This window comes from Tyto alba, unplaced genomic scaffold, assembly GCF_018691265.1.
Source record: "Tyto alba isolate M040663 unplaced genomic scaffold, T.alba_DEE_v4.0 Super-Scaffold_9, whole genome shotgun sequence".
In the NCBI taxonomy this organism is placed as follows: Eukaryota; Metazoa; Chordata; class Aves; order Strigiformes; family Tytonidae; genus Tyto; species Tyto alba.
In genome coordinates this window covers 3,570,848-3,595,283 of record NW_024881330.1, presented here as the reverse complement: position 1 = coordinate 3,595,283, position 24,436 = coordinate 3,570,848, and the positions used below count along the sequence as shown (strand labels likewise).

The 24,436-nt window shown below is 40.0% G+C and overlaps 1 protein-coding gene across 10 annotated transcripts in view; it reads right to left on the bottom strand.

Moving 5' to 3' along the window:
- The window catches only part of TSNARE1 (t-SNARE domain containing 1), a 491,281-nt gene that overhangs the window by 241,878 nt on the left and 224,967 nt on the right, over positions 1-24,436 (bottom strand). For all 10 annotated transcript variants that reach the window (XM_042786051.1, XM_042786060.1, XM_042786057.1 and 7 more), the window contains one exon: positions 23,305-23,361. In XM_042786051.1, the coding sequence (XP_042641985.1) occupies positions 23,305-23,361 (57 nt within the window). The remainder of the gene's footprint in view (positions 1-23,304; positions 23,362-24,436) is intronic.

Below are 24,436 nucleotides of genomic sequence, written 5' to 3'. Positions count from 1 at the left end.
GTCTAGAAAGGACCGTGCTGCCTCCGCCTCCTGACATATGCGCAGCACAGCTGGTGAGCAGGTTCCTGCTAGAAAGGCAAAGAAGGAAAAGAAGAAGAATGAGACATTGGCTCACTCGTTAACACCCATCTAGTACAAAAAAAAACAACAACAACAACAACAAAAAAAAAACACAAGTTTTTTTCCTGGGTTCACAGGGAGGCAGGAGCCAAATGCATCTTGATTTTCTGCAGCAGAGACAACGCTCAGCATGGGCACAGTGCCACTCCGTAGTGTGGAGCAGTGGAAAAGTAGGAAGATGCTGGAAATAAAATGTATGTCCTTTTCTTTCAAGAGATTGACTGCTTTTGTATTTTGCTTTTGGAGTACTCAGCCACTTTTTTTTTTTTTTTTTCAGAAACAAGGTTGACTCCCATAAAACCTCTTTGGCATCAATCTTTTAATCTCTTTGCATTACTGGTCTTTGAAAGGGTTTCAGTGGACTGCTCAGTGCCCAAGCAAATGTTCACAGCCTGGGATTGAGGTACACTCTCATTCAGTGACTGCTCTACAAAATATCTGCCCATTTTACAGCCCCTGCACTGCCTTCATTCACAATACTTCAGCTACTGTCCAAAAGGCTCATCCCTAGTTAGGACAAAAATCAGAGCCAACTTTTCACCATCCATCTGGAGGAGCTTTGCCGAGCCTTGTCAGGGTAGGTGGCTGGTTGATGAGGTTGGGATGGGGAGATAAAACAAGGTTCCTGATTTTTTATTAGAGTGGGGTCCTCCTTTGTGAGAGAGGAGGAGAAAAGTGGGGTCTGAGCTTTAATCAGCAGGATGGACAACTCCCGTTCACTCCACCACAACTTCTGGTACCATCCACAGAAAAGTCTCATCTCAAATAATGACAACATTGTACTGAGAAAACAGCAAGATGCTAAAGCACAGAAATTACTAGCTCTGCACTGGGACAACAGCAGTGCTTCTGCAGGAAAACAAAACCCGTTTTCACTTGCAGGCTCTTCTCAGCAGCCTTCTATTATCTATTGGATTTCAACATAAGGCATGAAGACACAAATGGTCTGTCTTTTATTGCAAAGGATGCTCAGCCCTTTGGTCCAGTTAACAGCAAATTTTTTTCAGCACTAACTCAGAACAAAGTGTGGGGGGGGTTATCACAGGCTGGTAACCTGAAAACATGAAGTCAAAGTGTTTTACTCAAAACAATCAAGTGAAAGAGTCAGAGCTTGGCAGAGTCCATCTGAGTAATTAATCGGTGACTCCCATGAGGCATCTCCACCTGAGAAAGCAACCTCTCAATAGAGGGGAAATCAAGTCAGTGGAGTCTAAGGCAGGACTTGGCTCATCTGAAATAGCCACTCCAAGCAAGTGTGAAGGCAGCAGCACACACTGCATGGCATGGAGTCAGCAGAGAAACCAAACAGATCAAAACCAGGAGTTGAGAAGTTCAACAAGAAAGTTTCTTTGACAGACCACTCCTATGTTAGCAGCAGTGATGGGAGAAGAGAGAACAAAAGTTCATGCTTCTTCAATGCCATGTAAACCTTTTCTTTTTTTTTTTTTTAAAATTTACCTGCAAATTTAGATCAATAAAGGCTACTGATCCAAGTCTGATTGCAGAGAGCTGCTTGTTAGGTATTACACTAATATTATACACAACCCCTTAATTGTTTTTATTCAGGACATTTTTGGTTTTAATTAAAATAGAAAGGTAATAAAAATGTTAAAAAGATACAAAATGATAGACACCTGCAGTGAAACAAGAGACACTAACTGAATCAAAATGAAAATATTAAAAATCTAATTTGGGACTATCTAGCAGCACTGCTATACAACAGGATGTCATGGATCAATGACATGATCTGTTGTCAACCTCTGGTGAACCCATTCACAATGGCCAGACAGCATGGAAAAGGCCTCGCCCTGGCTTCTCTTTTCAACAGATTCAATGAAAACTTTCTATCTCTAGGGAGATCTAATTAAACTGAGCTTTTTGACCAAAACTGACTAGAACTGAAGCTGTCATGAACATCTCAAATAAAATTAGATTTAGGAAAGCAAAGACACTGTGAAGATGATGGAGGAATTAATCATTAACAAAGACTAGATAATTATGTTGGGCTACTTCCCAAAACAGGTAGTATTGAAGATTCACCTGACTTTTTTCTAGGGTCCCTTTTTAGATTATTTGCCAAAGGATAAACCCACGCAAGTGACCCTGGCGTGTAGCTTTTGTGAAAGCCCCTTAGCCCACATCAGTTATACATGCAGATGACCTTAAAAACAGGTGGATGGATAATTCTCCACTGGTTTTGCTAGTGATGGACTTGGGAGCAATCACAGACCCCATCCTGTTAGGAAAGCCATGAAGACAATCCCAGTACAGCTTGAGTGGGTTGTGTTCTCAGCCAGCTCAGCTGGATCTGCAAGAGTGCATCTGTACATGCTTATTATAGAGGTTCTGCTGTTCCTCTTGGGTCAGGAAAATAACCAAGGCCATGAAAGCACAGTCTTTATGGGATTTTTCTTAAACTTAGAAAACAAAATAGGGCTTTGGCAAGACCAAGCAGCTTTTTTCTAATGTTACTTGCTGTTTCTGTGTTCTGCAATCAAGAACTGCTTAGAGAACAAGTTCCCTGGTCTCTTTTAAGTGACACATCTGCTCAAGCTAACAAGGAGTGTGCTGAAAGTGTATAACCTAACAAACAGAAATTCCTTTTATTATCTCCACATGCTTCCTACCAAACTTTGGGTTTTTCTTGGATATCCCTTCTAAACATATTTCCAGCTCATGGGACTCAATCATCCTATTGGCAACACTGGGAGTAAAGGAAGATCCCTGGAAGTTAGCATTTGATTCTAGTGCTGTATTCTTAAGCCTATAATTATGGCAGAGCACTGCACATCAGAGTCTAGCTAGACATGGACTTTTGCTATCAAAAGGTCTGTAACATTTGTTCCTAAAGAGATACATTCCATGAAATAGAGATCACATGTTTGATTGATTTGGTGAAATGGCTGTTGTCCCTCTGAATGCTCCCTCTACAACCCAGAAACATCAATGGGGACTTTCATCCTACCTGTCCTAGACACATCCATGCAGGAGGGGATGAGTCTGGTTCTTCCTCCTGACCAGCAATAGTCCCTGTCTAACATAGTCTAATCTTCTAACCTGTAAATAACCTTAAAAAAAAATAGGTTAAATTTAAGGGAATTAAAAGCCTGCCCTGATTTCTGTGTGCTGTGACAGGAGGTGGGTTACATGGATCATAGGACACTGTTTTACTAGAAATATTTAACCACCAGTCAACTTTATTTAGAGAATGTGATCTTCAGTCTCAAGAAAAATTAAGAGTGACAACTTGAGTTTCAAGTCAAATTAAGTCAGGATGTTTACTGGTTTAAAGGAAAACATAAGAACAGCAGCAAGAAAAATTGTATTCTTCCTCAAGAATAGTAATATAGTTATTACAAATCTAGACAATGTCTCAAGAAAGAGAAACTAAAGATATTAGGTAAATTTAGTCACAGATGCATATTTGTGACCAAAATGCCTTCAAAGTGAAATAATGAAAATGGGAAGCATAAACATTGCTAAAGGGAATAAAATCTTATTTCTGAATTAGTTTGTCCAGGGAGAATGAAATAGGAAGAATTTGGGAGTTTGCTAATTTATCCTTTATGAGTTCTTTATATGGCAAGAGGAAGTGAATTTAACCTTCCAAACAGTGACATGAAATAGGAAGCAAATGAAAGCAATGCAGACCAGCTTTATTATCCTCATGTGCTCCATGCTGTCTCAGTGATATACATTTTTAAAGATTCTAACTTTTCTTTAGCTTAAGTGTTCAGCCCCACACTGCACGATTGGCATACAGGCTTGGTGAAGGCTTTTCTGAGGATTGAAAAGCTACCTAAAACGTTTGCAAAATAAAACATTCAGGGAAAGGATTAAGATAAAAAATGCTAAAAAATTTTCAGCCCAGCACCTCTGGAATGTGACATGTAACATAATTGTCCAAAATCTGTGCACTTTTCCAGTTACCACTGGGACAATGTCTTAACTGTGTCAGAAGCAGGAGAGGTCACAGATAAATATTCAGATAATTTCTACCACACGTTTTTATTGGACTATTATTATTATTTATTTTACTGATGTTTTCACTGTGCTATTGACTTTCCAAACTGATGGGGCATTAACCATCCACACAACTGTTCTTTATGAGCTTTAAAACCTAACCTATTTGTTTCTTTCCTAACATTAGGCTATTCTGACTTCTATCATTTAACTCGGTGAATAATTCACCTGGTCTTCATTTGTATTTTCACCTTGAAAGTATTTATAGACTGTAATCATGTCTCTATTGATACTTTGTTCTAGACTACTTAATTTAGCTCCCTCATTTTCTCATCTGATGTTTATAGACTATATACCTCCTGTTATTTTACTTGCCCTGTTCATATTATTTTTTATTCTGTCTATATATATCAATACCCTTCCCAAACTATGAACTCCAAGACTCCATTGCTTGTGCCACAAAAATATATTTCTCTTGGTAACTCTCACCCAAAACCAGGATAAATTTTATCACGTTAAAGACAACTCTGAAAACTGCTGTATGGGGCTTTGGTTGGTTGGTTGATTGGTTGCCCCTTGGTGATTTTCCTAACTATTCGACCTAGTCTCAAAGGACTTAAATCTGGACATGTTCCTTTCCTACAGTAATAAAGGAGAACTAAATTAATTCTGAAAGGCTAGGATATACTCAATTAAACACACTGAATTAAAATCATATTTCACTCCCCAAAACAGACCTCTGGCTCCAAAACCACCCTGGAATAGGATCCTCCCAATAGAAAGATGACAGCTTTCTGCTATTCCTTTAAAGATTAGATTACATCTCAAGCTTCATAATGTCTCATGAAATAACTACTTATTACTCAAAATGCTGTCTTTTTTTTTTTTTTTTTTTTTTTTTTTTTTAACTTTTCTCCACTGACTTTGTAAGGAGCTATAAACAGCTAATAGAGCCAAGGAGCTATATGCTGTTAAGAGAGTTACCTAAAGTTAAATGTCAGTTTCTCCCATCATATATCAAGTGTCCCATTCAGACAGAGAGGGATAAATTAGGCAGATGCTGGTTCAGGACTGGAGGTATAGACACATAAGTGGGATCCCTCTTAACACTAATTTGAGATGTTTGCACAGTAGATATCTTTCTTTGAATTCATCAGTAGAATTGAACTGCCAGAAATCCACCTTGCCAAGCTTTACATACTCATATTGAAAGCACTGACCTCCAAGCTCCTTATTAAGACTCACATTATATTCAGTGGAGACATGGTCAATAAAGTCAATGGAGATAAGTGCTCTATTCTCCAGATTAAAAAGATTGACAGCTACTTAACATTAGATTGTGTCATAGACTATAAAGGGAGCCTTGACTGTCAGTAAAGACCTACAATTCACATGCCTAGGTGTGGCCAAGGGAGACCATGGAAAAAAAGAACAAATAAACCAAAACAATACATTAAAAAAAAAAAAAAAACAACAAAACAAAAACAAAACCAAAAAACAACCAAAACCCCCACAGACTATATAGTTTGTTGGGGTTTTTTCCTAGAAAATAATTCATGCTCCATAGCTCAGACAAGTACACTAAGATGGGTCTATTTCTCTCAAATGACTGTAGAAAGTCTTACTGCCTCAGAGGTAGAAAACTACACATGCAAAGATTTTTACACTGTCGTGCATGACATCCTTGTATCTAAATTGGAGAGACATGGATTTGACAGATGGACCACCCGATGGATAAGACATTGGCTGGATGGTCACACTCAAAGAGTTGTGGTCAACAGCTTAATGCCCAAGTGGAGAGCAGTGACGAGTGGTGATCCTCAGGTGCTGTTTCACATCTTTGTTGGTGACATGGACAGTGGGATTGAGTGTACCCTCAGCAAGTTTGCCGATGACACCAAGCTGTGTGGCGTAGTCAACACGCTGGAGGGAAGGGATGCCATCCAGAGGCACCTTCACAGGCTGGATAGGTGGGCCCGTGCAAACCTCACCAAGTTCAACAAGGCCAAGTGCAAGGTCCTGCACACGGGTCGGAGCAATCCCAGGCACATATACAGCCTGGGCAAGGAGTGGATTGAAATCAGTCCTGAGTAGAAGGACTTGGAGGTATTAGTGGATGGAAAACTGACCATGACTGAGCAATGTGAGCTTGCAGCCCAGAAAGGCAACCATATCCTGAGCTGCATCAAGAGAAGTGTGGCCAGCAGGTCAAGGGAGGGGATTCTTCCCCTCTACTCCACTCTCATGAGATCTCACCTGGAGTACTGTGTCCAGCTCTGAGGCCCCCAACATAAGGACACAGACCTGCTTGAGCAGGTCCAGAGAAGGCCACTAAAGTGATTAGTGGGCTACAACACCTCTCCTATGAGGAAAGGCTGAGACAGTTGGGGTTGTGCAGCCTGGAGTAGAGAAGGCTTGGGGGAGATCTTATAGTGGCCTTCCAGTACTTGAAGGGGTCCTACAGGAAAGATGGGGAGGATTTTATCAGGGAGTGTAGAGATAGGATGAGGGGTAATGGTTTTAAACTGAAAGAGGGTAGACTTAGATTAGATATTAGGAGGAAATTCTTTATTGTGAGGGTGGTGAGGCACTGGAACAGGTTGCCCAGAGAAGTTGCGGATGCCCCATTCCTGGAACTGTTCAAGGCCAGGTTGGACGGGGCTTTGAGCAAACTGGTCTAGTGGAAGGTGTCCTTGCCCATGGCAGGGGGGTTGGAACTAGATGATCTTTAAGGTCTTTTCTACTGAAACCATCATATGATTCTATGAATATTTAACAACCATTCATTTGGTATGCATGATTTCAGATCCCACTAGATTTATCTGGTACCGGATGAAGACAGTGAAGGAAGACAGATCTGGAGTGGTGCCATAGAACCTGCCTGGCTTCCCTTTTCATGGAGGAATCCTGTCTTCCCCCACATGGCACATTTAAGAGTAGAAAACATGGAATTATCTAGTCAGCGTAACAAAGAAGTGACAAAACCACCACCCTTTTTGTGATGTGTTGTTTGTTTATTCATGTTTCACACAGAATAACCTTCTATCTCACCACACAGGAGGCTAAACCTTATGAAATGCTGAATTACTTTTGACAAGTTTCCTCCATCTGGTGAGATCTGGAGGCAACCAGCATCTCCCTCACAGACCAGGTCCCTAATAGACTTAATAATACCATGAGGATATGAAGTGATCTAAGCTGTATATTCACACTGTATGAGATCACACTGCATCAAAACTTTGATAGGTGCCTCTGCTATTTGCTCATCCTTAAGGAGCAATGACCCGAACACTAGCATGTCTAGTAAATTGTTCTAATGTGTGGTGAAAGGGGACTAATGGATACAGTAATTGATTATTTGATGGATAGCTGGAGAGCCCTTTGATTATGAGATTTTGCTACGGTCCAAGACATTTTCATTCTCCAGTTAACCCAGAGATGATTGCTCGCATGAATTATCTCCTTCTCTGCCTACAAATATCATTCTCTTAATAAATATTTCATTAGAAACAAACCAGTGGTGGGGAGAGAGAAGAAAGCAGGTGCTCAGTGCTGTGTCTTTTAAAGACATTATAGAGTCTACAGAACAGACACAGAGATTATCCATGAAATGTGCTCAGATCAGACAAGAGGTCTTTGCTTCTCCAGGATTTAGTGCTCAGAACAATGAAAGAGGCAGGAAGAAGCCTGAAGGTCAATTTAAGTCAATCAAGGGAGGCCCAATATGGACCAAGAAGGATGTACTGTGCGGGGAAAGGACTGTGTAAAAGTTAGCTTCCTCATAAATTGCACCATCCTCTCTCCCAAGCTCCAGGCTGAGCTTTCATGTTACAACAAGGAAGGACCATGACCAAGAAAAATAATATCAGCAAGAAAACAGAGTTGTAATTCCTGGGATTTAGTTGCTGAGGGTTGAATTTTGATCCTAGTGAAGCTTATGGAAAAATCCTCACAGATATCAATGGAGTGGGTTTTGATCCTTTATCTTCCCATGATAAAACCTCAAAAGTTATTTACCACCTCTTTTAGCTTTATGATATTTAACTATTTATTCAAAACATTGATACTGAACCTGTTTGTTTCATTTCAGGTGGTTACTTTATAGCAAAACATGCAACTCTACTTTTGAGTTACAAAGGTCAATACTCTTCTCTCCAAATAGGCTACCCTGTTCTCCTAAAGGACAATGTAGAAATCAGGCAGAAACAGACTGTTTTTCTATTTAAACTTCCAATCCCAGATCAACCCTGTTTCATACCCCTTCGAATGTTCAAATACGAAGAGAGTGATATTTGCAGAGAACACTTTGGACCTCCACAAGCTCCACTGAAGAGAGGAACTTCATAAACTGAGTTTGGGTCAGAAGTAGTTTGCTACAACATAGAAAGGAGTCAGTACACAAGCTAATCCCAATTTGCTTCAGCGCCACACACTTAATATGCTTAAAACTGCTGCAGTTTTAAAATCCTCTTTCATTGAAAAATTGTTGATGAGCAAAATACATAATGTTCCCTATAACTCTCCACCCTGTCTCAGTCCCCTGGGCATTGAGACACTCTTATCTTGTTTTCCTAGCTGTTCCTTGAGCATATTTATATTGTTAGCCTCACAATAGGCATCATTATGTCAAGAAGCACAATTTAAACATTAATAGTATGGTTATGGCTGAAATGCAGCTGATGATATCATATGCTAAAAAAGGGGTAGACATGTCAAGGAAATGGCTTCAATGTTCTTTGCTCTCAATTCTTTGCCAAAACTTCTACAGAGAGTAATGGCATGAGGAAAATGTGGGGGAGAAGGAGAGACAGTGACAGAGGATGAGGGACAACTAACTAAAAAGAAGAGCAGGGACTAGCAAGAGGAAATTAAGAACACAGAAGATGGTCAGAAAGGAGGAGAGTGGGACAAAGAGGAAAGAAAGCATGGCAGTAAATTGAAAGGAAGCCAAAGGCAGATCCAGGATGCTTCCAAGATGCACAGATCTACCACACATGTAAGACAGGGCCTGAGATAGGACCATCTGCAGATATTCCTTACAGGGAATTAAACCCTAAGGAGTGCTGACATATTTCAGAAGCAAGGATCGGAGAAGGAAGGCAGGGAAACTTTCCAAAACCAGTGTAGACATTAGGGAAGCCTATGCGTTCCTGTTGTTCCTCCTTAGTTACCATATGCAACCCAACTATTAGGGAGTAAAGCCCACAGTGGTTGAGCAGCAAATCCCATTTATAAACAGAAGTCTCTGCCTTCTCCTGGAGAAGTATTTACCACTAACTTCTAAAGATAAAACAACATCCTGCCCACCTTCTGGAAAGGAAACTTTCTTGCCACAGGGGACTTCTAGTAATAGAGATTTAAAGATGAGTAAAAGAAAAACACTGGGAAAAGCTCTTTCCAGGTAAATACTAAACTCTCTTCTGATGTGAGATTAGAGTGGGTGTGGAAATTATTGGCAGTTAACGTTGTACATATATTTTCTATACCAAATTGTGGAAGCTGACTGAGTCAATAATATCACTGCATATTTTATCATAATCATTGGGCTGCACACCAATTTTCTCCATGGAAAGCATTCTATAAACCACTGACACTGCTTGCTGAGGGAGGTGACACCTTCCATCAAGAAGGGAGCATCGTTCTGGCTCGCTGTTTTAAGTCCCTGCTGGAGTTTTTCTGTTTGCTTTCACTGTCCATGCTTTTACCGCTGCTGCTGCTGCTTAGCTCGAACAGTTGTGCTAATATGTCAAAGCCACTTATCTAATTCATACCTTTTTCTTCTATTTTCCGGTGGCATTTGACAAATGGAAGGCGATGAGACCAGTATGATCATAACTAAGAGACAAGCCCTTGAGGTATGTCCTGGGCCAGTCTCCCAGGGTTGTTGACATGTGCTTTAATTTTGTAGGAAACTAACATTGGCTGCGTTTTACGAAAGGCTTTGAGCACTGGGTACCACCCAAAGTCCCATTAATTTTTCCAAGTCATGTTAGTTCAGTTGTCCTGGATAAGTGTCATCACCGGTAACTCCATCCTGTCAACCAAAATATGCCTATTGGATATTAGTGACGATGATGGTAGTCTTCTCCTCCAGTCTCACCCTGCCACATAGTAGCAGTGCCCAGTCCAGCACTCTTCAGAAAATGTTGCCTTTCTCAGAAAGAAATTTGAGCCCTCATTCTAAATATGTCTGGTAGGTCTCATGAGTAAAGTACCTACACAAAGAGATCTCAGAAAATGTACAGATTGTGCAGAAACATAAATTTTGACTGAACAAGTGATGAATAAAACGTAGAGTAACATCCTCCGATTTTGGGCAAAGAATATATAATCATTCAGTGGTGTTTGCGAAACATGTCAGGCTCTGTCAGGAAGAAGGATTATAAATAAATTTGAGGTAGATACTTTAATAATGCTATTTCATATACATGTAATAATGAACTTTAATTATTTCTTTGGGTTTCTTTCTTCTTTTACTGTAGCAGATGACTCAAGCCCAGATGTGTAATGAAACTGATACTGACATCACAGCATTTTCTTCAGAGGTGGCTGAAAGAGCTCTATGGATCAGCTGCTAAATCATTTCTTCTCCTGTGGGATTTCCTTCATGCATCTCACCCAGAATTTAATCCCCCCCACATATGGCATGAGTGAATCATAGTGTAAGGAATTTTCCTGATGGAAGATTTTGCAGACAAGTGGTCTTCTCACATTGTTTGTCCTGAAATGAAGCCAAAGTCATCTTTATCATACTCAGTGCAGCAACCTGCCAAGAGAAATCAGTTGCCATGGTATGTAAGGAAGTTAATGTATAACTTTGCATTTGGAAGATGCTAATTTAGAGCTTATAAGAAACTTTATCACCAAATATTTGCAACAGGGAACAAGGAGCTTGACTTGTTTCCTGCTGTGACATTAGAGATTAACAGAGGATATCAAAAGGAAAGCTCAGAGATGTTAAAAGTAATGATGTTGGATAAATATTAAATACCTCACTCATTCCTTGGCTCTTCAGTAGAAACTCAGGGAAATGAACAGACCAATGTGGCACATCACTACTTTTGCAAAATGGCTTACTGTCAATGTCTAAAATGACTATAAGACTTTCATGAAGAAGAAGTTACATGAGATGAATCTCACTGAAATACTTTCATTCTCTCATCTTTCCTGCTCTGTAAACCAGGCCAATGATAACACAACCTTACTGAAAGCAACAGGATGTTCCTCAAATCCCCACACCATGAAGACACCATAACCCAGTTTCTCTACTCTCATAGACAGGAGCTTTCAAACTCACTAGGGGCCACTCAAAAGTATCTGACTTAATTTGTTAGGTCTACTCCAAATGCCATACCTAACACTCCAATGTTAAACAGTGGATAAAAAAAACCCTGAAACACATAAATGCTGCAGACTCCTTGCATGTCAACAGTCCTTGAATTTGACAGCTACTCAGCCTATTCATCTTTCCACACACCTCCAGACTCACCAATCTCTATTTCCTTCTGAGCATCACGAAAAACAAAAACAAAACCGACCAAACTAAATACTCCTCCAAGACATATCAAAGCAGATAACCCATGGCATGGGTTACTCTGGGAACAAGCACTTTGTATTTACAACAGTGACAAAAGCAAATCTGCTGAGCTCAGTACAACTTCCTGCATGACCTACAGTCTCCTTCCTACCTCTGCTTTTTCTGTAAAATGAGGATGTGATCTTCCTCCTATAGAGTTGAAATATATTTATTTGCAAAGTGTTTGAAACCTGCATGGACATCTACTAAAATTCAGCATTGAAGAGTTTTCCTACTCATCTCCCAGTATTTCCTATCAAGTCTTATATAAAATTACCTATTCATAAACAAAAAAGCCTAATAAGGCATTACCAAAAAACCCCACAAACCTCCATACCGCATTTCTTTAAACCTGTCATTTTATTTGGTGGTCAATTTATCTTCTGTAATGTTTTCCAGCGTCTTACATCTGGGAAAGGGAAGAAGTACCACTGGCGAGCTGTGAGATTCAAGAGGGCAGAAGGGGAGAGTGAAGAAGGCAAAAGGATGATTAAAAGGACTTTTTGTGAACTTAGGTCTCTACAGAGGGACAATGCCTGTAGGCTAGGAAGCAACAAGCAGTACTAGGAGGAGAAAAAGGTTTTATAATGTTGGATATCATCAAGCTCAAAATAAAATGCATCTTAAAATAAGGAGGATTGGTGTAGGACAAGAATGCATATGACATCCCACATGAAAATGATGCACCTTTGTAAAATGAGAGGTATGAGGGACAAAACATATAAACGCAAAAAAAAAAAAAAAGCAGATCCCAAACTCAGCATTTTTAAATTAAAAAAAAATGTGGTTCTCTAGAAAGAAAAAGTCCTTTTCTCCTCTACTTTTCTGCAAAACTCTTCCTCATGCCCTGCTTTTTCCCAGCCTGACACCGCCTGGCAGCTCTGACCGGGCAGGCAGGCAGGCAGGTGTCCAACATGTGAACACCACCTGGTATCACCATTACCTGTACTCACGCAGATGAGCTGAGTTTTATTAATAATGCCAAAAATTTTAACCTGGTAAACTAATAGATAGTAGAGTGGCACTAACTTATGCTGTGCTTAGTGATATGCCATCATGCCTCCCTCTCCCTTGCACTCACGGCCCCACCAGACACTACTGGGGCCTAAGCAAGACACACTGATGGGCAAGACCTACTCCCATCTTTGAGGTGCCCAAATGATGTGAACGGGGGAGGCTGGGGACCTGCACAGCCCTCTGGACTCCACCACAGATGAGCACCAGAATCGCTGAGACTAAAATCTGGCAAACTCTCTGATGCTTCCCAGAAGATGTGACCCAAAGCTAAAATTTCTCCTCCTTAGGAATCTGAAAAATTATATAACTATACGCATAAATGCATTAATATTATATTTATTTCAACTCTGTTTAATATGTATGTTCTACTTGGTACAGAGAAGATGTAGTGAGTGGTTACTGCATTTTCCCACCATCTAGTAAGCAGGAACTCTGACTTCAACAGAAGCATAAAACATCCTATTCCACCCCAACTCTGGACAGATGTTATCCTCATCTCAATGATATTAATTGACAATAAGTACCAACAGTTCATCAAGCCTTCTCCACCACCGTTCTCACCTGTTTGTTATAAAACAAGGCTCCTGTATCCCACTGAGTCCTGTGCCAGCAGATGGCACTCCGAAGTGTGCAGCATCCACAGCTTCCCTCGCCCCATCCCCAGCAATTGCTGGAAAAGGTTTTATTTTGTGGTGGCTCACAAGGGAAGGGGAAGAGGAGAGGGGAGAGAAGGGGGAAGGGGAAGGAAAAGGGAAGGAAAAGGGAAGGAAAAGGGAAGGAAAAGGGAAGGAAAAGGGAAGGAAAAGGGAAGGAAAAGGGAAGGAAAAGGGAAGGAAAAGGGAAGGAAAAGGGAAGGGAAAGGGAAGGGAAAGAGAAGAGGAATGGAAGGAAAGGGAAAGGGAAAATCTTTCTTAAAGCAAGGAACTCTGCAGATCAAGAGATTCAGTTGTATTAAGTGTAATATTGAGTTAAGGTTCTGTGAACCATTTTGATAGTTTTATTTCATTCAGGAACTTACAGGCTGAGCGAAGGTAGAAAATAAAATACTGAAGTTTTTCACTTTATCCAAGTGAGGTATGCAAACCCCAACTCACAACAGATCCAGGGCTTGCAGATTGGAAGCAGGACCTTCAGCTTTGCCCCATGAAAAGCTGAGATAATGGAACTAAGCCTTTTTTGTCATATTTCCAGCCAGTTTCTCCATGCAGAAGTATAGCCTCTATAGGTTTCTCCATGACTTGGTCTCTGCCACGGAGGACCTTGGGAACCTGTCTGTGGTGTAAGTTGTATTTTAGGAAGTTGCACAAACAGGGGCAGAAGGTCAACCTCCCTTCTCTCAATACCCTTTGGTAGTGCTGCACTGACTGCAGTACAACTATCTGTTTTTACAGCACTCTGACCCAGCATGTTCAAATCAATAAATAAATAGGTAAACAAATAAATAAAAAGTGTAATAACTTACTTTTCTTTCAGTATGGGAAATACAAAATTTGTGTAAGATATCTGAATGATCCACGTGGGAAAATAACCCATGAGGAAAAATCTTCCTTGCTCTACCATTCCCAGCTCCCTTCCAGCATCTGGAGAAGACGAGTACTCAATTTGAGTGCAGAGAGACAAGAGATGAGATTGAGGCCTTAGCTGATTTAGGGAGCAGGGAAAAAGTCCTCTTGCACCAAACCCATTTTATACAAGGCTTGCCGGAGTAACCAACTGCCTAATGCTCATCCCAGCATATCGCATAGTAACACAGCTTTAATTAAAATGGGATTAATGAAGGGGACATTGCAAAGCACCTCTGTGTTTTACCGCAGGGGAAACGGTAAGATGCATTGTTGTCATTCTTGCTGCTGAAATGCCAAATTGCCCATTTGAACACCCACCAGAGGAAAATACCTGTGGTAAGTTGGCTGCATCATTTTTCCGCAGGATTCATCCACAGTTTACAGTCATGAAGAGGCACATGGGCGATGCTGAGCAGGTACCAGTCATGAAACGTTGACTTGCTCCTGACAGTAGCACTGACGAGCAATGCTCATAGCTCAGTTTGTTCATTCATAGAAATCGCAGAATATCTCAAGTTGGAGGGGACCCATAAGGACCATTGAGTCCAACTCCCATTTCATTCCCATCTATGCACATAGGAACATGTCCTGGCAATTTTCAGCAAGGTTTGCCCACAGCACATGTTGCGAATCACCACCCTGTCTCAGATTTGGGACAGTTGGACATAAGTGAAGAAGTCTTTTAAACTTAAGGGAATTATTTGCTACACGGACACCTTCTCAAATTGAGAAATTTGTGAGAGTTATAAGGGAGAACAACAGTCTGTGTTTAGGTGAACACATTTATCTTATTTATCACACAGACTATTGCTATCAGCTCAAAAATAACTATCTGAAACATCATCTGCAGCACATGCCTTATCTTACAGATCCTGGTGTACTTTATAAAGAAACTATATAAAAATTACCTCTCTGATTTATGTCCCGCTTTATGATTTAACTCCAAATGTATTTGAGCATCCTGGGTTATCATTAAAAGTGAAGATGAAACTCTATAACAAACCAAAACATGAGTGGAAGTTTAGTTTGGCTACATAACACAAACTTGGATTACAGTTTTCAGCTGGGCACCAGAACTAAGTAACAGGACAAAGAATCCAAATTATAAGCCTGGTCCTGTGTTTCCTCGTTTTTACAGAAAGTCAGGAATAATTGTGATCAGTTGAAGGAATCTGAGATAGCAAGTCTGTCTTACTATGCCAGGTCAATTCTGGGATGGGTATGTGCAATAGCTGGAGCATCACATGGCATTTCACGGTTGATATACAATATAGGGGAGGTAACAGAACTGCCCTCTACATAGGAGTGAAAAGAGTTAAATATCTTTCAATTATATGGTGGATATAACATTGGTTACCGAGACCTTGAAAACAAATCAGATGGAGCTCTAGAAATGTCACTCAATATTACTTTTGTCTCCACCCTGGTGAATCAAGGGTTAATCTATTTCCAAATAAATTTTTTTCATGGGAGAATACCATTGCCGTTCACATTTAATCATGTGATAAATGCAGCCATCAAAGTGGGTTTAGAAGAATACAATTTCCTTCCTTTCAATAATCCATCTCCACAGGGGGGTTTAAATGTATTAAATAACACTGCATTCACTTTGGAGCAAGGTGACACACGCAGTAAGGTTTCACATTTGTTTCTCCACTTGCTGCATAATCTGTGCCAGAGCAAAAGTCAGTTTAGGCTCTTGCAATGCAACTTCTGCAAGATGGGGTTGAAAGAGGGGGAGGTGGATGAGGTTGCAGGAGCATCCCCATCACACCTGCAGAAACCACTTCCACCAGGCAAAAGCACTCACTATCTCATCAGGGTCCCGTACAGGAAAGCGAAAGGAAAGGAACATATAGAGAAGAAAAACCCATAGAGTGAACAAAATTCAAGTTTGCAGACCGATGCAGAGTTTCATTTTTTATAATTATACTGCTGCATCATGGCCACACATGTCCTGCAGACCCAGCCTGTGTTTCACCAGCTTTGGAACCTTGGCCTGCATTTGCTCTCCTCTTGCACTGCTGTCAGCACAGATCTGACAGTGCAGCCAAAGGTGACCCTTACTGCCCAGAAAAGCTGCATGGAAGCACAGAGCTCTCCGACCAAGGTGAGTAAACATCCAACTGGCCACAACTGTCATTTTATATTTATATTATTTATATTTACATTTATTTATATGTATATTTGTATTTAAATGTATATATTAATTTATATTTATATTTTAATTTTATTTTTATTTCTTTACATATATTTATATAAATACTTATTTATAATTATATTTACACTTATACTTATATTTATGTAGATGTAGATATCCACAGAAATACAGATATATCTACACAAATACAGATCCATGTCAGCAGTGCTGCCCAGGACCATGCAGCAATGCGCTGCCCACACTCACTGTGCAAAAATCAGTGCTCATGAGAAAACAGGAGCCAGCACTCATTGAAACCACTGCCAGCTCTGCTGCAACAGGTGAGAAAGACTTTTCCCATCTTTACAGGCGCCCAGATCTTCCCCATGAATGACCTTGATTTGGCGTGAAGACATGGGTATTTGCAAAATCTTTTAAATTTAACAGCTGGGAGGAGAAAGGAGCACGGCAACTACACGGGCAGCGATCACTAGAAATGGGAAAAAATATTTGCAGAGCTGTTGCTGGATATGGAAGAATAATAATGTGGGTACCAGTTGAGTTATGTTATCTGTCCGAGCCTCCAGGCACGATATAGATTTGATCTTCACAAAAGCGTTCTCTCCTATTAACAAGGCACGTTCATCCCATGACCTCCAACGCCCCCACGCAACCCCAGTGTCACCATTCCCCACGCGCAGCCCTCCCAGCGGGGTCCTCACCCTCATGGGGCGGGGGAGAAGCATCCCCAGGATTTGAGAGTGTAAAAAAGCAAGCGCTTGCGGAGCTGGGCGGTGAGGCTGGCTCATTCCAGACAAAACAACCCTTCGGTTTGTGAGACGGCTGCGGCAGTGACTCAGAGCTGGGGAAGGGGAGAGCGGCATCAGCCCGGCGCGAGAAGCCAGGGAGCTGCTGTGGAGGAGACTTCGTACAAAAGAAACCCTTCCCCTGCCTTCATCCTCTGCCCACATAAAAACCTCTGCCCTTTCTCCCTCAAACAAAAGGGAAAATCCAAAAAGAAAAACCCCAAAAGAGACAAAAGACAAAAAAAAAAAAAAAAAACACAACAAACAAACAAACAAAAAAAACAGAACAAAAAACCAAACCAAAACAAAACAAAAAAAAAACAGAAAACCCAGCTAATGAATACAAAATCCTTTGCTTGGGAGCTGATACAGGCAGCTGCAGTTTCTAGCTACATCAGCAGACACAGGCAAGCAAAGTGAGCTTATCCCATGACAGGCACTTGATAGGGGATTGCTAAGGAAAATCCATAATGCTCAAGTTGTTCAGGCAATTTAGGAAATGGCAAGTTCCCCCTAAACCTGGTTATACAGATTTGGTCTTTATATAGATTTGGTCTTTTCTTATTTTTCTCCTGTCATAGAATAAGGGGCTACATGTTCTTGGAAGCTCATGTCTCTAGCCTTTTCAAATCACCTCCTTTAAATATATAGTAGGATTTGGGGGTTTTCTCACGTTTTTATATGCAAAACTGAAGTCCTGAGCACTCCTGTTGCCCCATAAAACCTGTGTGCAGACACAAGCAACACAAGGAATATGCCTGTTTTTCCAAGGGTTGAAGTGCAGGTTTTATTGCCCTTAAGGATGGAGGATTCTTCATTTTAACTCTTACAGTTGTCAAGTGCTGCATCCCTGACACATCAGAAAGGGAATTTAATCATTAGTTAGTGAAGTACTGTGCTAATAAAGCCCACTGGCATCTTTTTTCAAGATTATTGGCATACTGAGCCAAAAAGACCTTCCCCCCTCAGACCCACTGGAAGCAGTGCAAAGGTAGTACTTTGGGCCACTCAGAAGAGATTCCACCTCCCTTGGGAATATAGGGAGCAAATAAAGAAAATCGGATATGAATCTGTTTTCCTCCACTTATTAAATCCCTGTATCAGAACCTATTTCCCTACCCCAAACATGCAGAAAAAGAAAAAAAAAAAAAATTGTCTTGGGAAAATTGCTTTAATAACTGCCTTATAAAAACCCACAAAACAAACAAAAGCCCACACTTAAAGTCAAGAAAAAATAGCCATGTGATTTAAATGCTCCATATTGACAGCCCTAGGAACAGAGGAGTGGGTTGATTAGAATATGGCTTCTAATGGATGCACAGTCATTTAAAACAAAGTTGACATTATTGAAATAACACTTTTCACAGAAGTAGCTGCATACCAAATGACCTTGAAAAGACACAGCAATTACTACTACACATGCAAGATACATTATCACCAAAGCTAAGGCTTGATTTCCTAAGATATACCAGCCAGACTGGAACATTAGGAGCTGGGATGAGTTCTAAGATAAGATGTTAGAGTCAATAAGATAAATGCATAAATAAAAAGCTCCGGTTTTGGGGGCAAAAGCTGTATTTTGACTGTGAGAAATTCAATTTTGCATTTCAGAAAAATACACCCCACAAGCTCTCCCAAATGTTGAAGCAAGTTTCAAACTGAGCTGTGGACTTCCAGCATGAAAAACACCTGCTGCATTAAAAACTCATCGTTACTTATCATTCAGAATAGCCTGTTGTTGTTTGCTTAGCCTGCAAGATCCTCAGGGTGGCAGAATCTAATAGCTGTGCTTATACAGCATCTACCATGATAAGGACCCTGTAAAAATAGAAGCTCAAATAACTAGAGTCATTACACACACACACATACATATATGCAGTTTATGCAGATATTATTGCCAAAAAATTATTCTCCCATAAAGAGAAGAATTGGATCTTGCTGCCCCAAAATGAGAATTTTACTCTAATCACATAAAAAGAACAACTTCATAAACACAGGAAGAAAGAGAGAAATGATTCTTCCTGTGAGAAGGAAGTCCACTTAAAGCACGAATAAATTGATGCCATCAGGAGAAAAAACCTTATACATGCAAATAGGGGTTTATTACCCATTTTTGTGCTCCTAAGAAACATAATTTACTGACCTTTGAGGGATGGGTCAAGTGGGCTTACAGAATAAGAAACAAAGACATCTCTTTTGGCAACTGCCATGTTCCAGAGCAGTAATTATCCTTCCCTCTTCCCGTGAGCAGCAGGAAATGAAGAGGGGTGCCATTACACTATGTCAATTACTGTAATTTTAATTTCTAAAAATTGCTAGGAAAGTTTCCTCTTTAAAAAAAAAAAAAAAAAAAAAAAAAAAAGTCTGTTCAGATTTTTGGTATGGTTTTAGTTTAAAACTCATTCCTCAGCTAAAACAGAGCTGTGCTTCCCCTCCTCCCACTTCCTTTGGGGAACCACCCACAAAGTCTACATGGTGAGAAAGCCCACTTTCCTCCTCATTAGTTGAGAAGATAGATGTCTAAGTGTGGTCAATGAGGATCCAGGAAAGATGGAGGTGGCCCAAAGACATATTGCAGATGCCATAAAAATGCAGAAACTGAGCTATCCCTGCTAGGCACTGCCTAACTTGTCAGCCTAGTCTGCCACTGGGTTCATTATCACTTGAACTTATTCAATCATGGGCAGAGTAACGTACTGTTTCTGTGGGAAGTAGATGACGTTAGATGCACAATAATTAAAATTAATTAAAAAGAAGCATTCATCTCCTATGCTCAGAGAGATTATTGGCTATTTTGTGGACTTTCTGCAGGCTACCATTTATTATTGTAATATTATGGACAACCCATTCTGCGCTATTAGAAAATTATTGTATTTTATTATACCCAACTGCTGCACTGTGGGATGGACTTAGCCCAAGAGGACAGGTCTACTCAGCTGTCTGACCTCTCCCACTACTGACCAGGCTGCCCCAGGCTCTGCATCACTGCTATGGGGAACACCTGAAATACTCCCTCTCCTACCACGGGCTCTCTACCAGGGAGGAGGAACAGCTGCTTTGCACCAAGGTGTGTCTGTGCAGGGGCAGAAGGTGGGATTTGAGACACATCTGCCCCATACAGAAGCAGGAACCAGAGGGGACCATCCCACCAAATACGTACCATGTCTGCTGCAACATCAGCTCTCATAAATGGAAAGCTGCTTTCCAGGATTCCCCTGTGCGCTCCCTTAATGAGACTCCCAAGGTCTCACTTTGGCCACTGGGTGAATATTTAAAATTGCTTTACACAGATTTAAGGGATGGGCTTTTTATTTTTAAATAGTTGCCACAACCCATGTACAAGAATGATCTTTTAGCGTAGTAAAAATTTGTGTGTTTCAATATATGCAGTAACACACCTAGAGAACTACATCGATTTGTCTACATACAAATACATTGCCACAAACAAATATTTGATTAAGAATTTATATAACTTCAGGCTTCAAGGAATTTTGGATCAATGCCTTTCTTTTGCTTTTATAAACAAATAAGCTCAATTAAACAGTACTTACAGCAAACTACAATGGGCAGGAGAATAATTTTCCCAAAGCTTCACTTTCCAATTTTACATGTTATGTGAGTCTAAGGAATCAATTACTCCCTAAAGGGAAATTATTAGAGTTTGTATTACCAAACGTCTTACCTTTCCCACCCACCAATGGAAGAGAAGAACTGTAGTGACATGCGTACAGAAAAACTAGCATTTTTCAAACCTCTTATAATTTGTTGTAATAAATTAAAGTATAAATCAAATTTAAAAAGCCCTGCAGGCAAGCAGTATTTGAATCAACACCAGACCTGCACGAAGTCAAGAATTTCACCATGCTGTCTCACAAGATCCATAAAATAGGTGCCCTGAACATATGTAATATTTTGAATTGCGGTATAGGGTGTTAACTTTAATTCCTTAATATATACACATAGTGGTCAGGTTACAGTTGCTGTGGGAACTATAACTTTGCACGTTTTGACCAATCTGCAGCTGGAAAAATAATAATAAGTAACAAACAATCACACCACTGCATTCCCTTCAGCAGGCTTTGTACATTTAATTTCTCTCTTTTTGTACTTGAAGGAGGAAGAAAAGAAGATGTATGTGAAACTGCAAACGTATAGGAAAGCTGAAACAGATGTTAATTAACTTTCATTTTTTTTCAAGCAGTTTGCATGAAACCTCCTGTGTCCCCAGCCCAAGCAAGAGTCACTGCATGAAAAGCATGTACTTTTAGGCCTATTTCTGAGTCAGAAGTATCTCACCAAGGGCATACTACAACCTTCTTTTTTTTTTCATAATGCACCAAAGCCAACCATCAGCATTCACTTGCAAGTCACAGCTACAAGGAGAAACAATCTGCAGCTGATCCAGTTTAACACAATTTTTGCTGATGCTGCCTGACAAAATTTTTACTGTCACAGTCTCCTAATGGTTGGATTCTCACCTGTTTTCAGGCAAAGGGGCTTGTCTCCAGCCCGTTTTTCCTCCAGCCTCTCTTTACTTCCAACCCCACCATCACCTGCCTCCAAAATTTGAGTAGTTTTGTCTGACAACTCATTTTTTTCCCCTATTAAAACTCTCTCACTTCTAGAGAAGTTTGTTTTTGGAGTCATCAACCATTTTCAATATACCAAAAAAGTTGATTGCATCCAAGCTCACTCCAGGTGCAGGGATACACAGGATGCACAACAGCTATGCAGTAATTATCCCTCTTCATCCTACTAGCACGATACCCATGTTCAATACAGATCACCAGTTGGTGGACAAAAATAAGCTGTAACATTTCTATAAATGCATAGCTGAAAAGCAACATCTGTGCACAATTACTCCAAAGGTGGCAGTGGGAACTCTCAGTAAGGATAACGGAATACATTAGTCCTTTGTCACACAAAGACCTTAGTTTCATTGGCACTACCACCTGAAACCAACTAAGTGACAAGAAGTTCTGGTGCAGAATTGTAATTGCTTAAAACCTCGCTAATATTAAATCTTTGGTCCATTGGCTTGTCCTAATGGTGAGGTTTGTGGTGGCATCATTGTGCCCTTCTTTACAGAGATATTAATGTTACAAAGAACAACTCTTTCTTATATATGTGTTAGAGATGATATTGAAAACCGGGTGGCACAATAAGGCCGGGAATGAGGATTCATTAGGAAAGCAGAAAATCTGCTGACTGCCCCTTGAAAGAAGAGACAAGAGTGCCAAGAATATCAGAAGTAATCAGTGAAATTAGGCATAGAGTTCCGCTTTTTGGTGGTATGGTATCAGTTGCAAATACCTCAAAGCTTTTTAGTGTGTAGGACTTGAAAGGCCAACCTGAACTCTGCTGGACTCATACTGCAGCTCACTGATCTCCTGGCATCAAACCTCTCCTTGAAATCTGTGGAGATTTCTTATACACACACACACACACATTACATATATAATATTTTGTATTGCTATTTACATATACAGTAATTTGCATTACGATTTGTGAAAGACTACACAGATATGCATATATAAATATATACACATACATATCTTTACACTCATAATCACGTCACATAGGTGCACAGTCACACAGACATTTAATTATATTTTATATATACACACGCATGTATATATGAAACTAAATTTATGCACAAAACTATCATGTATCTACTCTGATTACACATAGTATTTATTCATTGACAAAGTTTCTAATATGCCTAAAATGCCCCAAAAAAACCCTCCTCTCATTTCATTCTATGAAATTGCACTTGGAGTGTGACTGCCTACGAGCCCAGCTCCCAGGGAAGGGGGTACAGGACAGCTCTCTGATATATTTCAGAGTAGACAAAACTCCCATCAAGAATGGATAAACAGCCCCATGAGAACAGAAAAGCAGAGAATAATTAAACTGGTCTTACACATGCCTTTTTCCCTGGGTCTTGTATCTTCCGCCTCCAGAGATGTCATACATCTCTATTTGAAAACCACTTCACTGGCTTCGATGTAGGTAGTGGGGGAGCACCACGCTCTTCAGCATCATTAGTAGCATTAGAAAACAGCCCTTTTTTAGCAAGGTACTTACTGTCAAACACAGAGACACACACGAACTTACCTGTTTGGTACTTCTCTGCCCAGTAGGAAGCAAAGCTTTAGATTTCTCTGCTATTTTCTGTAAAAACAGAAAAATAAAACAGGGAGAATGGCTGAGAAAACAGAGTCCAAATATGTAGGGAAGGAATCACATGAAGCTATTCCTTCTGCTTTTCAAAGAAAAGGACATAGAAAAAAATATTATTATATAGAAAAAGAAAGGGAGTAAAATCATATAGAAAAGTTTGGTTTTGCGGGAATTAAAAGTCTTCAAAGCTTCCAGAATGACAAGGTTATCAAAACTGAAACATGCATTTGAGAAATGACAGCTAGAACGTGGATAAGTAGCAATTTACCACTCAGATTGGTTTCCTGACGCAACTGGGCATTCACAAACTGCAGTGGCTAATTCTGGCACTTCTGAACTGATGACAGTTTGTTTTTTTTTTTTAAAAAAAAAACAAAACCAAAACCAAAACCAAACCTACCTGTACAGTTCAGATGGATTATACTCATGAACTTAAAAAAAAAAAAAAAACATAAAGGTGTGTGCATATGGGGGTGGAGCCCTTTACCTGAATCCTTCCAACTTCTCACTTAAGGGATAAACTGATTTCATTTAAAGACACCACACTTAGGATTTTGAATAGACAGAGAAATAATTAAAAATACAAGATAGCACTAGAGATAATGCAATGCTATTACATAATATACAAGCCACTGAAGTGCAATTTTATGTGCTTTTATTTAATTATTTATTTATTTTTAAACCCTAGGCAGCAAGTGTTGGGAAATAATCAGTACAGAATATTTCTAATAGAGATACATTAAGTGCAGGTTGCCAGACAAATTTCATTACACCTGTATAATTAGAATATATTCTTCCCATGTGTTGCAGGCATGGGTCAAACTCACTAAAGTAGTATGAGAAGACAACCAGAGTTTGTCCAGGCTGTATTTCAATTAATCCAGATATATGTACAAACTTGTTACTGCAGGGAAGAGAAGCAGTTTGAGGATGGTAAATTTAAATCATTACTACAATGTTTAAAAGCAAAGCAAGTCTGCTCATCAGGAGAGCCTCCCCAGGGTAAAGTGGGAGAGCAAGAAGCAAATGAAGGAGCTGGAGTTCAGGTTTTGTTTGTTTTATTAAA